This window comes from Ambystoma mexicanum, chromosome 9 (assembly GCF_040938575.1).
Source record: "Ambystoma mexicanum isolate Mex_15411 chromosome 9, UKY_AmexF1_1, whole genome shotgun sequence".
NCBI lineage: Eukaryota > Metazoa > Chordata > Amphibia > Caudata > Ambystomatidae > Ambystoma > Ambystoma mexicanum.
In genome coordinates this window covers 661,097,533-661,112,720 of record NC_090931.1, presented here as the reverse complement: position 1 = coordinate 661,112,720, position 15,188 = coordinate 661,097,533, and the positions used below count along the sequence as shown (strand labels likewise).

Below are 15,188 nucleotides of genomic sequence, written 5' to 3'. Positions count from 1 at the left end.
CAATGCCATGATTAACTAAGCTTACAGTTTCTTTTGTATGGTTTCGTTTTCCTCAGTTTCCCAAATATGTTGTCATTTCGATCAACTTTCGTGTCATCTGACAGACTATCATTTTGTTTCAACCGTCAGCTGTTTTTGCCTGTCAACGTAAGGTCCTTTACTCCTTTGCTTTGCATCATGTGTTAACTGTTTGTGGTGCGGCTTTAATTGTTTAGAGGGTGGTCGGAAGGTGAGGTGCCCGTGGGTAAGGTGGGGGGTTGAGGGAGGACCCCCCCATAATGTTTAAGTTGCCTACATATAAAAGGCTTTTTTTGGTTTTTCATGATGTGTGAATTGTCGATGGACTAGTTTCGATGGAATGGCTGTTTCTTTTTTTTTCTTTGGCATTCAATGCCTTTCATTAGATGCTTTGGTAATTCAATGCTTTGTTTTCTAACTGAAAGACTATAAACCTTATTGAGAGTTTAAAACATTACAGTAACCTTACCAGCATATTGACACACACACACGATTGACAAGATCACTCTCTCCATTCTTGACATTTGCTGTAAATCTAACAGCCAAGCTGACACTGAAGGCATTTGCTCACTTTTCCAATCACGCAGTATTCTTTTTCTTTTGCAGAAATGTAAGCTCTGAAGAACCAACAAAGCTGTGGGAAAGAGATCCTCTACCAGATCATCCTCCCCTACGATAATACTTGTAAAATCATAATCCACATCAATCATCAGTACTTTAATTGTTAAAAGGTTATTGTTGATCCAATCCCTGCAGAACAATAAGCTGAAACCACAACATGGTAGAAGTTTAAGCTAGTAGTATATGCAGCGCACATGGTGGAACGGAATTTCTTTCATCTCTTCTCTGTGATCGCGAGCATAGTCCCATAAATAGTGGTCAAGGAGAATGGCATTGATCTCCTCCTTCATTGTCAGGCCCTTCTGCTTGAAAATCGCCCGTACACGATCACAGATCAGTTCAACACACCAAATTGAGCAACCCCGGATCTCCATCTCCTGCCGGTCACCGTACTGGAACAGCAAACCTGTAGGGGACAGGAAGAGAGCACTTTAAGAAGCACACAAGTACCCAACCTTAATTTTGACTACAATTAAAGTAGATGTGGCAGAGAAAACATGGTGCATTAGGTAAAATGATGTTAACAGCAAAAACCCGGTACCGTTTCTTTTCTCCAGAGTTGGCCAATTGGCACATGGAGATCATCAATTACCTCCTCTCAGCCAATCGGAATGTTCAGAGTCCAGTCAATAACTACTGGTATTGACTATATTCCAAACATTCCGGAGCTTATTTTGCACCATTTTGTAATTTGGCTCTGGGGAGCCATCACCTGTAGACATACAGGTAGGCGGCCCCACGTTGCCAAATTTTGGTCATTTTCACAGCATAGTGCAAATGTAAAGGACAAGAGGCGGCGTACAAACATGTACATTCCACCATGCAAATGAGTAAACGCTGCCTACCATGCTTGCGTAGCAGGCAGCATTTAATTATAATTATAAGCGTTGCCTGCCATGCGCACTGGGGCAGAGTGTAAGCGAGACAGCGGAAACGCAAGTTGCGTTCCGCCCCTCCTCTCTCCCATAAAAATGAATGAAAATGTGGTGTGAATGAAAGGTGTAAAAGCCTTACGCAAGGCTTTCATACCTTTCATTCAAGTTACGACACAGCTCTTCTGACTTTAAAAGCAGACCATGAAACGATAATGCAATTACCAGGCAAGATGTCTTTAAACAAGACACTTGCTATCTGGGGGGGCCGGTTTTTTTCGCTACAACATCCTATTTAACTTACCAATGAGAAGGCAAGAACATGGGAAAATGCTTTCACTTTCTTATGGAGAAACCATTTACTTTTACACAACCCTCAAAGCATGTACATGTAAATTCCTCTCTAGTTTAAATAAGTTCCAATTGAAATGCTTGACCTATGAAGACAACCTTGTTATTTAAATAATAATAAATAAAAACACTTAATTTACTGAGTTTGCCAATTTACTTAATTCTTAAACAAATGTTCTTTGACTACACCGCAAACACCCAAAACCATGATTGGCTACTACCAGCATGTGCTAATAACCTTATAGACTTTGGGAGGAGTCATTATCATTTAGGATAAGGTTTAAGTTACTGTAACTATTGTTCTCCAGCATGGGTCTGGCATGGATTCACATGCCATGAATAATACCTCTTGTCAGGCTGGGAATCCTCGGTAAAAGAAACAACAGTTTCACTTTCACTTTAAAAATGTATTTCTCCTCTGGACCAATCACTGTTCTCTGGGTCATACTACTCCCATCCAATGACAGTCCTCTCCCTAAGCCCCGCCTCTGGCAGCCATCTTCAGATTTCGTAAGCATGTAAAGTGGCAGTATGACCAAGAAGAGCTGCAGAGGGGTCGGAGGGAGGGTTTTCATGTGAATCCATGCCAGACCCATGCTGGAGAACAATAGTTACAGGTAAGTAATTTAAAACCTTCTCCAGCATGGGTTCTGGCATGGATTCACATGCTCATGAATAACAAATACACAGCTGCACACATTACACAACCACGGGAGGGATCAAGGCTCAACACTTAACCCTGGAACAGACTCAACTCAAGCAAACAGGTTTCGTAGCACTGCCCGGCCAACTCTGGACTCCTCCCTGGAATCCCTGTCGATGCAGTAGAACCTCGTGAAGCTATGCGTGGACCTCCATTTCGTAGCCCTGCAGATGTTGAGCAAGGGTACACCAGAAAGGAATGCGGTAGTCGCATCGATCGCTCTGGTGGAGTGAGCTCTCGGGCGACCTGGCAGAGGCTGGTTAGCCAGCCGATGACAGTGCATGATGCAGCCGGATAACCATCTTGAGATGCAAGTCTTGGACAAGGCCTTCCCACTATTTACAGGTCCAAAGTTCACAAACATTTGAGAAGTCTTCCAAAACCTCTTTGTGCGTGCAACGTAGAACTCCAAGGCACAAGAAACATCCAGTGAATGCAAAGTCCTCTCCACCGGTGACGAAGGCTTTGGGAAGAAAACAGGTAACACCAAAGGCTTGTTGAGGTGGAATTCCGACGGAACCTTCAGCATGAAAGAGGCGCTCTCACCGGCGGGAAACATTGAAAAAAGCCCCTTGAGAACCTCCTTTACATGTCTATGGGACCACAAGGATGATCTTCCCGGGGATCTGGTGTAGCGGGAGATGGCCGCCAGGTGTACCTTGATGGACGAGCGAGCTGGCCCAGCTTTTGCCAGGGAAAGCAAGTATGGAAGAATCTGTGGGGCTGTGACCCTCAGAGGGATAAACTTTGGCTACCGGCACCACGTAGAAAAACACTTCCACTTATGGCCGTAGCACTTCAGTGTTGACGACGCTCTGGCTTGGCGAGGAACTCCCTGCAGTCCGCGGGCAGCTCATAGCTCCCAAACTCTAAGTCTGCAGGAGCCATGCCTCCAGGTTCAGGGATCCTGGGTCATGATGAAGGATTGTGCCACCCACTCTGGTGAGCAGATCCGGAAGTACCAGCAACTTGACTGACAGGCTGAATAGGTCTGGATACCAAATGCTGGGGCGATGAGTATCATCCTGCACTGCACTGACACTGCCCGAGTGTGTTGATCACACGTAGCAGGAGAGGAAACGGGGGAAAGTCATACAGAAACAGACCCTGCCACAGGAAGGAGAACGCGTCCCCCAAGCTCCTCGGTGGAATCTGCTGCTAAACCTCTGGCACTGGAGTGCACCGCCGTGGCAAACACATCGATCGGGGCTCTGCCCCATTTGACAAACAGACGGTCCACCTGATCCTGACGAAGGTCACACTCATGGCAAGTGCGCAGTTCCCTGCTGAGGGAGTCTGTGATGGTGTTCTTGACGCCTGCCAGGTGGAGTGGGACAAGGAACATCCCCTGTCTGATGGCGCAGTGCCACAATCCCTGAGCTTCTTTGGAGAGCGCTGGGGATAGAGTGCCCCCTTGCTTCCTGATGTGGACAATGGTGGTTGTGTTGTCTGTGAAGATCCTCACCACCTTGCCCTTCAGAGACTGTAGGAAAGACTTGAGGACCCAGAATACTGCCCATAGCTCCAGGATGTTGATATGCAGCTCCTTCTCTTCCGGAAGCCACACACCTCTGGCGTGCAGATGTCTGGTGTGAGCCACCAACCTTCCAGAGAGGCGTCTGTGGTGACCGTCTCCTGGTATGACAGGGTCTGAAATCCCGTCCTCTGGGCAATGTGGCAGCGCACCCCCCACCACTCTATCGCCCACTGGAACTCCTCAGCGAGGGGGAACCTGTCCGCAAAACCCCTGGATACTTGCTTCCAACGTGCATCCAAGAATTCCTATAGGGGTTGCATCCGCAACCTGCAGGGGGACGAGGTAGATGCAGGGCGACATCATGCCCAGCAACGACTTGATGGCCCGAACCGTAGCCGTCTTCGCTGACGACAGTCACTGCACCTTCCCCTGAATGGCTGCTAGCCTCTCCTCCGAGGGTGACGCCAGGCAGGTCGCTGTTTCATTTGTGTCTGTTTGCTATCTTTCGCCCAGAAGACCAGACAGCTTCCAACCACTGCTGATGCAGCAAGACGGAAAGTTTCTGCATCGCTGCGTCTCACGCACACCTATTAAGACGACAACCCTCATCATAGACTAATTTTCACACATGGCTGCCAGGCACAGAACCGTGTTCTGGTACTCCACCAATGTGCCATGGGAGGGTGCCGTAATCTCTTCTTCAGAACAACCTCCCAGTGCACATTTGCCATCAGCCAATAGTTACCAACAGATGTCCCAGTCGTGTACCGCTTGCAGTGTGCCGAGTTTTCCAGCCTAGGAGACATGGAGCTCCGTTACCTAGGGGTCCTTGAACTCACTCCGTGAGGATGGCAAACCCATGGATTCTCCATCTCCAAGAGTCCCTTTGAAAGGGATGCGTTTATTGAACCCCCATGGAGATAGGAGACATGTACATTTACCTCGAACAATTATATCAATGTTGAAATACATAGGATTTGTTTCTGTTTGCCTTACGTGTGAAGAAATTATCTTCTCTTATATGTGTTAGGTGCCAAAAAGGTCTAGTAATTTATATCCCCATTTATGAAGTGTCTCTAAATATTTGATGGTCAATGTATAAGTGTACCAGACCTTTAGAAGCTGTTTTTTTGTTTATTTGGCATTCAGCCTGCTCTTTGGTTCTTTATTACTTTCTCACTGGGTCTTACCCTTTTTCTTCACATTTTCTGTCATTTCTTTTTTCTTCTGTCCCACTCTTATTACTTGTAGCAAAGAAGGTTTAATGTATCAACCATTCTTCTCCCTTTTATTAAATGACCACAATAACATTTCTTAATATTGTGTATTGAAGTGCTTACGAGACAAAGTGTCAGTCTAAATGTTTGGGAACTTATATGTCCTTACCTTCTGATACAGCTTGGTTAAATCAACGACCAACTGAGTATCATCTTTGTTGGCAGGGATCCTTTTGTTTAGTTTTAGGCCACTGTGTTGAGTCTGGCGCCGAGAAACAGCACGTTTTGCGATGGCGTTAAGCAGGACTTTGGATAGTTTACAGAGAACCCCAGCTCCGTCAGTAGCCGGATGGTCTCCTTTGTATGCTCGTCAGCCAGTTCCTGGGAGCAGACGCGTATCGGCCAATCGTCCAGGTACAGGTATACGTGTAGGCCCTGCAGATGCAGGTGGGCCACCACCAGGGCCAGGCATATTGTGAACACTCTTGGGGCCGATTTTAAGCCAAATGTTAGGGCCTAGAACTGGTAGTGTTGGCCTTGTAGCACGAACCGTAGGAAATTTCGATATTTCCTCGGGATGAGGACATGGATGTACGCATCCTCTTCCTCCAGTTGGCCGAGCACATATTGCAACGTGCCCATCCTGAATTTTTGGGACTTCCGGTACTTGTTCAGAAGACGTAGATCTAGGATGGGTTTCCAACCCATCGGCCCCCCGGTCTTCTTTCTGACCAGAAAGTATCTGGAATAAACTCCAGAGCTCTGGAGCCGTTGGGGAACAAGCTCTATCGCCCCTTTCCGTAACATGGCTCGCACTTCTTCCAGCTGTGGGATGTGCTGCTCCTGACAGGGAACACGTGGAATACGAGGGCACCTGCATTGGAACTCCAAGGTGTGTCCCTGGGCGAGTGCGTCCAGCACCCATCTGTCAGTGGTGATATTCCACTCGCTGATGAATCCTGTCAGCCGGCATCCCCCCGGGGTTGCACGAGTGGGACCCCGACTTCTTGGCCGCCGGCACCATACGCTGTGGGCGACGGCGATGCTGACCTCCGCTACCATAGGCCTGGGAGCTACCCCTGTAGGCTTCCTACGTGGAGGATTGGGGAGGTTGTCTGTACGACGTGGAGTATCCCTTGGATGATCTGCTCGATTTACCCCTGGAGGAGCATAAAGACAATGAGCGATGCTGCTGCAGAGTGCCAAGGGAATGCCCCGTCTCCATGACGTCTTTATGGCTTGAAGGGATTTCTTGACCGCCTTCCCAAACAGATTTTCGCCGTCGAACGGCATGTCCAGCACCTTTGCATGAACGTCTTGGCCAAATTTAGTGGCCTTCAACCATACCTGCCGACAAAGGCAAACACTGTTTCCCATCTGCTGGAAGCCCAAATCAGCCATGTCCATTACCACTGTAATGGCATGGTCCGACGCCACCTCCTCTTCCTGGAAGAAGGCGAGTGCCTCAGGTTTCTTGACGTCAGGAAGGAAATCCAGGATAGGGGCCAGCTGATACCAATGCTCCTGGTCGTATCGGGACAAGATAGCCAGAACATTAGCCGCTTTGATCGTGGATGCAGCCGCGTAGATGACTCACTTCCTCATGGCGGCCATCTTCTTCCCCTCGTTGTCCAGAGAGACTGATGGTGCGGATGCCGGGTTGGTTGAACATTTTCTTGTGACAGCCAACACTTCTGAGTCCGGCGACGTTTGTGCCCTCAAAAACTTGGGTGTGGAGTCCAGCACCCGGTGATTCTTCTCCAACCTCTCCTGTTTGGTTGGAGCCGTACATGGTTCTTCTTGAGGACCAGCTCCTCCTCCTAAATGACATCCAAAAAGGGTACAACCATGATTGTCTTCCTCTTGGACTCCTGTCGCTGATATAGGAAGCCCTGCTTTTTGGTTTCCTTGGGCACCGACTGGAACAGCTCAGAGGTCTTGGAGATCGAGTGGAAGGATCCCACCTCGTCTGGTGGAGAGCCTCTATGAGGGGCGTCCAAGTGCGGCTATTTGCCATCGGCCGGGACAAAGTCCACATCCTCATTGGTTTCCGTGGCCGTCTCCATACCAGTGTCCACGTGTATATCCGGGTCCGCTGGTGGAGTCGGGTCCTGACGTGGTGGAGGGGGCTAATGCGGCGGCATCGGGCGATGCTTCCTTTTCTTGCGTGGAGACTGAACAGGGGGCTGTGGAACAATAAGTGCCAGAGGCAACATCTGCTGAATCTCTGTCAATAGGGTGTGGAGAGTTGGATATGTCCCTCAGCTGAAAAGGGAATGAGGAAGTGCTACGTCCTGCTCCGTCGTCCTCCTTGTGGACTGTGTGGACAGACGCTTGGTCGTCGTCGTCCGTGGAGATATCCATTGGCTGAACGTAAACCTTGGAGGGCTGTTTTGGGGCCTCCTCACCCCCCCTTTCCCTCCTGAGGGACGTGTACCATAATGTCAGCAGTAAAAGAGGGTGGAATTCTTTGAGAAACTCACACATGCTACTATGTCAAGACCTAGTTCTACCTCAACGCCACCAACACATTCACCATTCAAAACCTAAATACATCAATATACAACAGGTGGAGGAAGCAGTCAACCTCCCAGTGGCAGTCATTAGATCCTGCTCTACTCACTACTACAACACACATGCCTGATTCAGTTATAAAGGAACATGTTAATTCAGATGACCCTCGATATACAGAAGAGGACAAGCCAAAGGGGGTGGACACTGATGATGCCACAGCAATTTTTTCTCAGGCAAATACATTGAAAGAGAAAACTCTAAAGGTACAATGGATCATATGTGACGCAACCTTGTGAGTTCTCTAGTCCTTTGTATGTAATGAAACAGACATTTGTCAAACAATTTAAAGGCGCAAGTTGACTGGATTTCCTATTTCATGTATACCGAGCAATTGTTGCTCAAAGAATAGAAGGACATGGTGTCACAAAGTGGAGTGGAACCGAAATTAGACTTACATAAACATAGGAGAAAATAAAAGTTTATTGAGAATACTTATAATCCTTTCCCAAATAAAAAAAATAAAAAACACACACCACCTTATAGTAATGGTCCCTGGGATTCAACAGGGTATGGTATACTTTGACAAAGTTCTGAGTGTTTCTCTGCAGTTAGCAAATCTCAGGGTTACATCACCCCTTGCCAGATCCTTGCACAATGTATGGTGTGCCAACTATGGATATATGGAAACTCAATAAAAGGCTGTCTTTATCTTGGGGTTCAACAACAATGGGCCTCATTACAACTGTGCCGGTCCGGAAACAACAGTGCCGGTAGGCCTACCAGCGCTGTTATTTCCGGAACGGCACAGTACAACTCTGCGGGCGGGTGTTGTTAACAGTGCCGGTGCTCCCGTGTCTCCATTCCCATGGATGAGGACTAACAAAAGGACCAGCGCCTGACTTTCCGGCAACACCGGACTCCGAATAGCCCTGGGCACTGGGAAGTCAGGCGCCAGTAATTCTTTTTGGGTCTGACCGCAACCCGCTGGTTTTACCGGCAGGGTTACCACCAGACCTGTAATGAGGCCCAATGTCTCCAATTAACAAAGTCTCTGCTTCCACACAGCCTCAAACAGTAACACTCTCTGTTTTTCATGATCCTTAATCTGGGGTTTCTATCCTGGTGTACTTCGTTACTCATCATCTTGGGGGATTGAGTGTCCTGACACTTCTTTCCTGGATCTTCTCTACATAGCTTGGTTCCTCTGCTTCCTGTACATCCTGTACTGAACTCCTGGAGAGGAGCGCTGCACCCTTTCCTGAGTCCCAGGGCTCTATTTGCTCCCACAACATGGCTGGCCAGCTGAGCAACCTGGCAGTTAGACCAGTGAGGAGTGATATGGCGACCAGCCTCGATACTTTCACGTGGTGGCTAGCCAGGTAACTAACTAAAATGTACAAGTATAGATTTTGGGTTAGAGCACAGGAATATACTGAAACAACCCACTGCTCGTCCCCTCGATTTCCTTTTAGGACTTGAACCGTTAGTAGGGTGTTTCATGTGTGGATCTACTTGCAAAAGCAAATAATTATAACTAATTCTGCTCCTGCTCGAAGGAGTTCACTGGGCAAAGGCCTTTGGGAAATGTGCTAGTGAAGATTTACAGTGGAGGTTCTCCATTTACCTTGTTCCCTCAACACTCTGAACCTTGTCAGGAGAGATTGATACCCAGAGCTTCTAGCCCTTAGGATTTCCTCACCATTGAGGCTCCTGTTTAGGCAGTGTCTATTCATTGTCAGCTTCCGACAAAGGTTAGAGTAGAGATCTTGAGATTTTTTAAGTTATATTTGTTGCTAGACAGCTTTCTACTTTGGTCTCATTCATGTGGTTGGTAGATGTAGTTTTGTTAACCGTTTGATTCTGAATGGATACGCTATGCATCTTGTTCTCCTCCTACAATTCTGGAGGTCATTATTTGTCGGACATCTGCGGGACTACATGTGGATAAAGTTTGAGTTTATTATAAGGTCCTTTCTCATGTAAGCGAGTATTAGGTCAACTTATGTAAGGCAGGAAAAGGCCAGACAAGAAACCTTATGTGCCAGCATACAAGGAATTCAATGTGGTCTTTAGTCACATCATGAAGCCTACACAAGTCCCAGGCTGCTATCTAAGAAAATTGTTAATTTCCAGTAAATTGTGCTTCAAAGGGCCAGTGAATTGGTACCTAGAAACACTTGTGAAGAGCAGCATTATAAATACCATATTATATTAATTGCACACTCGGTTCTGCACATCTGAATAGTAGTTTTTTTTTCTTCTTTTTAGGAGGATAAGATGACCAAAGTGTTAAACCACTGACTGTTGTAAATAGTTACACCATTTGACACATTACAAATAGTCAATCTGCTAGTATATCACAACCTCTGCATCCTTATGAAGGGACAGTGATTAGATGCAATCTACATAACTAGAGCTGATGAATAGAAGTTGGGTAGACAACTTTTTATTGGGGCTGCTGAGTGCAAAAACACATTTTTTACAGGCAAATAATTCCTCTTTTTGTTTTGCAGGTGTACACTAAATAGTGACAAAATAATAACAAACACTTCTAAAGATAATTTAATAATGCCAATGAGAATAAAAACATGCAAGAAGCATAAGTCATAAAGTTACCATTTTCATTAAAAAAAGGCTAAATGTGTTCACAGACAAGCCTATATCCTGTCCTCCAAAAGTAATTCTTAACTCTGTTCACATAAAGTGAATAATGCGATCAGTACTTCTGCATATTATTTGCATGTAATAATAGTGTGAAGCCTTCAAACCAATTCCAGCTACTACATGAAACACACTTGGTAGCAAACGAGTACTCAATGAATTGTCTCATATATCATGTGTTAGGTAAGAAGTGGTGCAGTCATACTGTGTGAGACTACACAAGACTTATCTGCTTGGCATTAGGTAACCCACCTTTTGGTGTAGGTCTGTACTACACAAGTTGGTAGTGTGACTGAGCAGCCAGGCCAATCTCAAGAGGGGTAAAGGTGAGCTGTAGAGCTGTACAAATTAAATCCATCAATACAAGTCGCAAAGTAACACTTACACTCAAGGTTTCAGTTATAAACATTTATTTAACATCAGTTTTAGTAAAGCATTCTTAAAAAGGCAAATTGGTTGTAACAGTCAAGTAGAACTTTGGAATTACTTTTCAAAATCAATAAAGCTGGGGACTACTCTTTGGAGATGCCAATTCCTTGCTTCTACACCCTGAAGGGACTTCAATAACAAGGATAGTATTGCATTAATATAGAACACCAATATACTCTTTAGAATTTAAAGGAAGGGTTGGGGAAAATAGAACGGTCAGAACATTTATTTATAATGTGAGGACAATTGGAATCCTCCAATGAAGTCTAGGTATGCCTTTCCCAGTAGAAAAAGTGTTCAACAATTTTCAACCTATGAGGGACAAGCAATGCCAAAGTCAATGAATTCAGAAAGGTGTCTTTAGGGAGCCAGGACAGCCAAAGTCACTTGGACAAAGTCAATAGTTCTGATGCACTTCTTGGATAAAAGTCTTTCACAAAAGGTAGATGGTTCAGAAAATCAAGGTAGGCACACAAGCTGTTAAGCCTGTGCAAAGGGAGTTCAAATCAACTCAGAAAGTTAAGCAGGTTTAAATCTCAAGTGAGACAGCATGACTTAAGGCAAGAAGGTAAGTACCCCAAGCCCAAACAGTACCTCTGGTTAGAAGAAAAGTGGTCCAGCTGGATTCCGTCTTGCTAGAGCTATGCAGACCTTGCTTCCTGAGCCTCAGTCGTGGGGACAAGAGGGAGGACGTCTGGAGGGCTCATGCAGCGGTACTTAGGAAGGTTGTCAGCAGCTACAGCTCTCTTCGAATCAGCTGCACTTCTGGTTGGACTTTCCTTGCTCGTGGACTCTGGTGAGGGGACTTCGGATCGGGATTTCCTGCTTCTGGAGTGTCCTTAGGAGGCTCCTGGAGCTTTTGGCCGGATTCATTCCGTGGCAGACGTTGCACTCTGTTATGGACACTCGTCCCCTGGAATTGGGCTTTTGCAGCAACTGAGAGGCACAGCAAGTCAGGGATTGTGCCAAAGTGGAGTTTATCTCGGGGTTAGTTGGTCCAACTAACCCAAGGGAAGAAGTCGTCCCTCCTGGAGCTTCTCTGCCGACTTGAAAAAGGAGGTCAGCACAGCAGCAGGGCTTCACTGGACAATTCAAGGTCCAGGAGGTTGCAGCGGACTTCTCTTCACGGTTTCTTCGTCAGATGTTTCTTCCAGTGGTCGACAGACTCTAGTCCCAAAACCCTCACCTTTTAAGCATGTTTTCCCATTCATGCACAGCCTAGGCTGTCAATCATAGCAGGGTGGCTGTCCTTTAAGGACAGCCAGCCGGCCAATCAGGACTGGTTTCGTTCAGACACACCTAGAGACAAAGGACAGGGCAGTTCCAGGACCCTCCCTCACATCGTGTCCTTCCAGACACGCTTAAGCCCACCAAAGGCAAAACACACAAAGGGCTCAAATGTGTCTCAACGCACAGAGTAAAAGCCAAGAAAGACCTCACAAACAGAAAATGGCGAAAAAAGAAGACAAGGGCCATTTTGACATGGGTGCTTTACTGCAGCCGAGTGTACAGCCTGCGGTAGAAAAGCACAATGGTAATAAAAATTAAACCACTGCCACCAGCCATTTAAAGTAGTGAAGGTGCACTGCAGCGCAAGACAACTGGCCAGCGGCAAGCGCAGATATGGAGGGAGATCAGCCAGAGGTGTCTGCGGTGGGCCACGTGTCCAGGCATAGTGAGGACTGCCGCAAGCGCCTCAATGACTTGCTGGTCCGAGTACGTGTCCTACTCTCCCAGCACAGGTGTGCAAGCAACTGGAGAAGGGTCAGCACCACCACCACCACCACCACCCAAGATCATTGCCTGGGAGGAGCAGATGACAACACTCATCGATATGGGCACCATTGAGGGAGTCGGAGGAGCGGAGGCTGGCGCCGGTACTCAGGAGGCTGCAGGTGAGACCACCCTAAAATTGTACAAAGGTGTAAGAGGCACGCCCCAAGACCCTGAGTGAAGTTATGTGCACGCAATGTGCGTGAGGCACTGCAGCCAACCATGACTGACCCTCGTACCAACGCACCGTAGCGTACCTTAGTCCCCTGAGTACGTACACTGCATGAACACAAAGCACAGGGGATAGACATCCATGGCCATGGCACAGCAACGTGATGTGTGAGTGTGCATGAACCCCCCCCCCCTCCCGCAGCAATATGGTCGCCGTGCATCCCCAGCAGACATCCGAAGATGTCACACCAACATATCCAAGCAGTGTCCCTCCCCAGTAACACATTGCACCAATCACAACATGGGGAGTCAACAAAATGCAAGGGCGAAGCATTGATACTGTGTCCAATCCCACTGTAAGGCATGATATGCATGATACAAATCTAAGCTGCCCTCAACTCATACAACACCCTATGTACTCCACAGGCACACAGCGCTCATCGCAGGCCGATGATGATAGTGAGGAGGCTACAACATCCAGCTGCCCGACCTGGCGTGCTTCCACCAGCACCACCACCCCGCAAAGGGGCTGCCAGTAAAAACACGACACAGGACACATCCAACATCACCCCACCGTAGCCCATGGGAGCAGCATCCACAAGGCCACAGGGGGCCAGCGCCTCATACACCACCAGCCACCATGGAAACCCTGGATATTGAGGGAGCCACCAGTGGGTCTGGGCATGATGTGGAACACACATCAACAGCTGCACCTAACACTGCACTGTTGACCTCTCCAAGCCTCAGTGTTACACATGAAATAGGCACACCCCAGGGAAGCCCGGAGCCAGCGGAAAAGGATGCACAAACTCCACATGTGCATGTGTGTCGTGTTTGCACACCTGAGCCAGACGTGGATACATAGTCCTATGGTACCCTTGAGGATAGGCACTCCCACCTCAGGACCCCCACCCAAGGTGGCAACATGTCCCCCCACGGCCCCTCTCCCAGGCAGTGCAGAGCAGTCAGCCCGATCCCCGGCACACCTGAAGTACCACTCATCATGGGAGCTGCAGTGATGGGGCGTCTGGATGTCATTGAGGCCAGACAGATGCGAATTGAGGCCATGTCCACAGTGCACAGAACCCACATCGAGGCCATCAGCCGTGCCATATGGAACGCATCTAAGAGAATGGCCCGTGACAATGCACAGACCCGTAAAGTGGTGGCAGGTTTCGGGCAGAGGGTACGGGAGTTGTGCGAGGGCCTATCTGCGCATGCAGAGCAGATGAGGTAGTCGAACAATCTGCTCCGCCAGCAGCTGCAGGTTACCGGAGCCATTCCATCAACTTCGACTACGCCCACAGAGGGATCCCTGGAGGCTTCACCCAGGCTCTGTTCCATGTGCAATATTAGACGCCGCTCACCAGAGGATCCCGGACTTGAGAAGCGCCCGTGACCATTGTAGATGGACATGGCACAGTAGTGGCGGTCCTCGGGCACGTGCACCTACCTGCACTGTTTTGGGGAGTTCTCAGGGGGAGAGGGGATTGTGTGCTGGGGAGTTCTCAGGGGCAGAGAGGATTGTGTGCTGGGGAGTTCACAGGGGGAGGGGGATTTTATGCTGGGGAGTTCTCTGGGGGGGGGGGATTGTGTGCTGGGGAGTTCTCTGGGGGGGGAATTGTGTGCTGGGGAGTTCACTGGGGGAGGGAGGATTGTCAAACATATAATACATAACATTCAAAATACACACAAAGCGTGGACAGTCATGATTGTGATAAAGTGTTCTTTAAAGTTCAAGTGATATGTCAAATGTACCCATCACCTGTATCAAAAATAATTCTCAATCAAGCCCTGTCTGGCCAACCTCCCCTCCCTCACCCCATCCCTGTGTACACGTGCACCAGCTTCTGGCACATCATCATCTTTACTCCCATCCCCAGGATGCTGCATAGCAGCATCGTGGGGGCAGTGGCACATTCCTGCAACAGCAAATGTTGTGCAGCATGGCACATGTAAGTACGATTTTGCCAACTTTTTCAGGTGCATACATCAATGCCCCTCCCGTACGTTCTAGGCACCGGAAAAGTGCCTTCAGCAGTCCAAATGCCCTCTCCACGCAGATGCGTGTATGTCCATGGGTAAGGTTGAATGCCCGCTCAGCTGGAGTGTGTGGATGACGCACAGGGGTCATGAGCCATGTGTACTGGGGATATCCAGAATCACCTGCAGGGGACAACGCTCAGTCATCAGTGACATTGGCAGCAGAATCAAGCTTGTGTTGAAGAGGTCATGCTATCTCATTGCAATGTTGGCATACACTCTTCGCCTTCCGGGACATGAATGGTCTGAGGTTGCCATGCAGCTGTGTATCAATGTATATGTGAGTGCTTATGTGTATTACACTCATGTACTACATGTGCACTAGATATCATATGGTC

General features: G+C 48.0%; 1 protein-coding gene across 3 annotated transcripts in view; it reads right to left on the bottom strand.

The window, feature by feature from the left end:
- Positions 1 to 714: 714 nt before the first annotated feature.
- The window catches only part of LOC138488465 (queuosine 5'-phosphate N-glycosylase/hydrolase-like), a 212,017-nt gene continuing 197,543 nt past the window's right edge, over positions 715 to 15,188 (bottom strand). For all 3 annotated transcript variants that reach the window (XM_069615440.1, XM_069615442.1, XM_069615441.1), the window contains exon 5: positions 715 to 1,045. In XM_069615440.1, the coding sequence (XP_069471541.1) occupies positions 813 to 1,045 (233 nt within the window). In that variant the 3' untranslated portion in view covers positions 715 to 812. The remainder of the gene's footprint in view (positions 1,046 to 15,188) is intronic.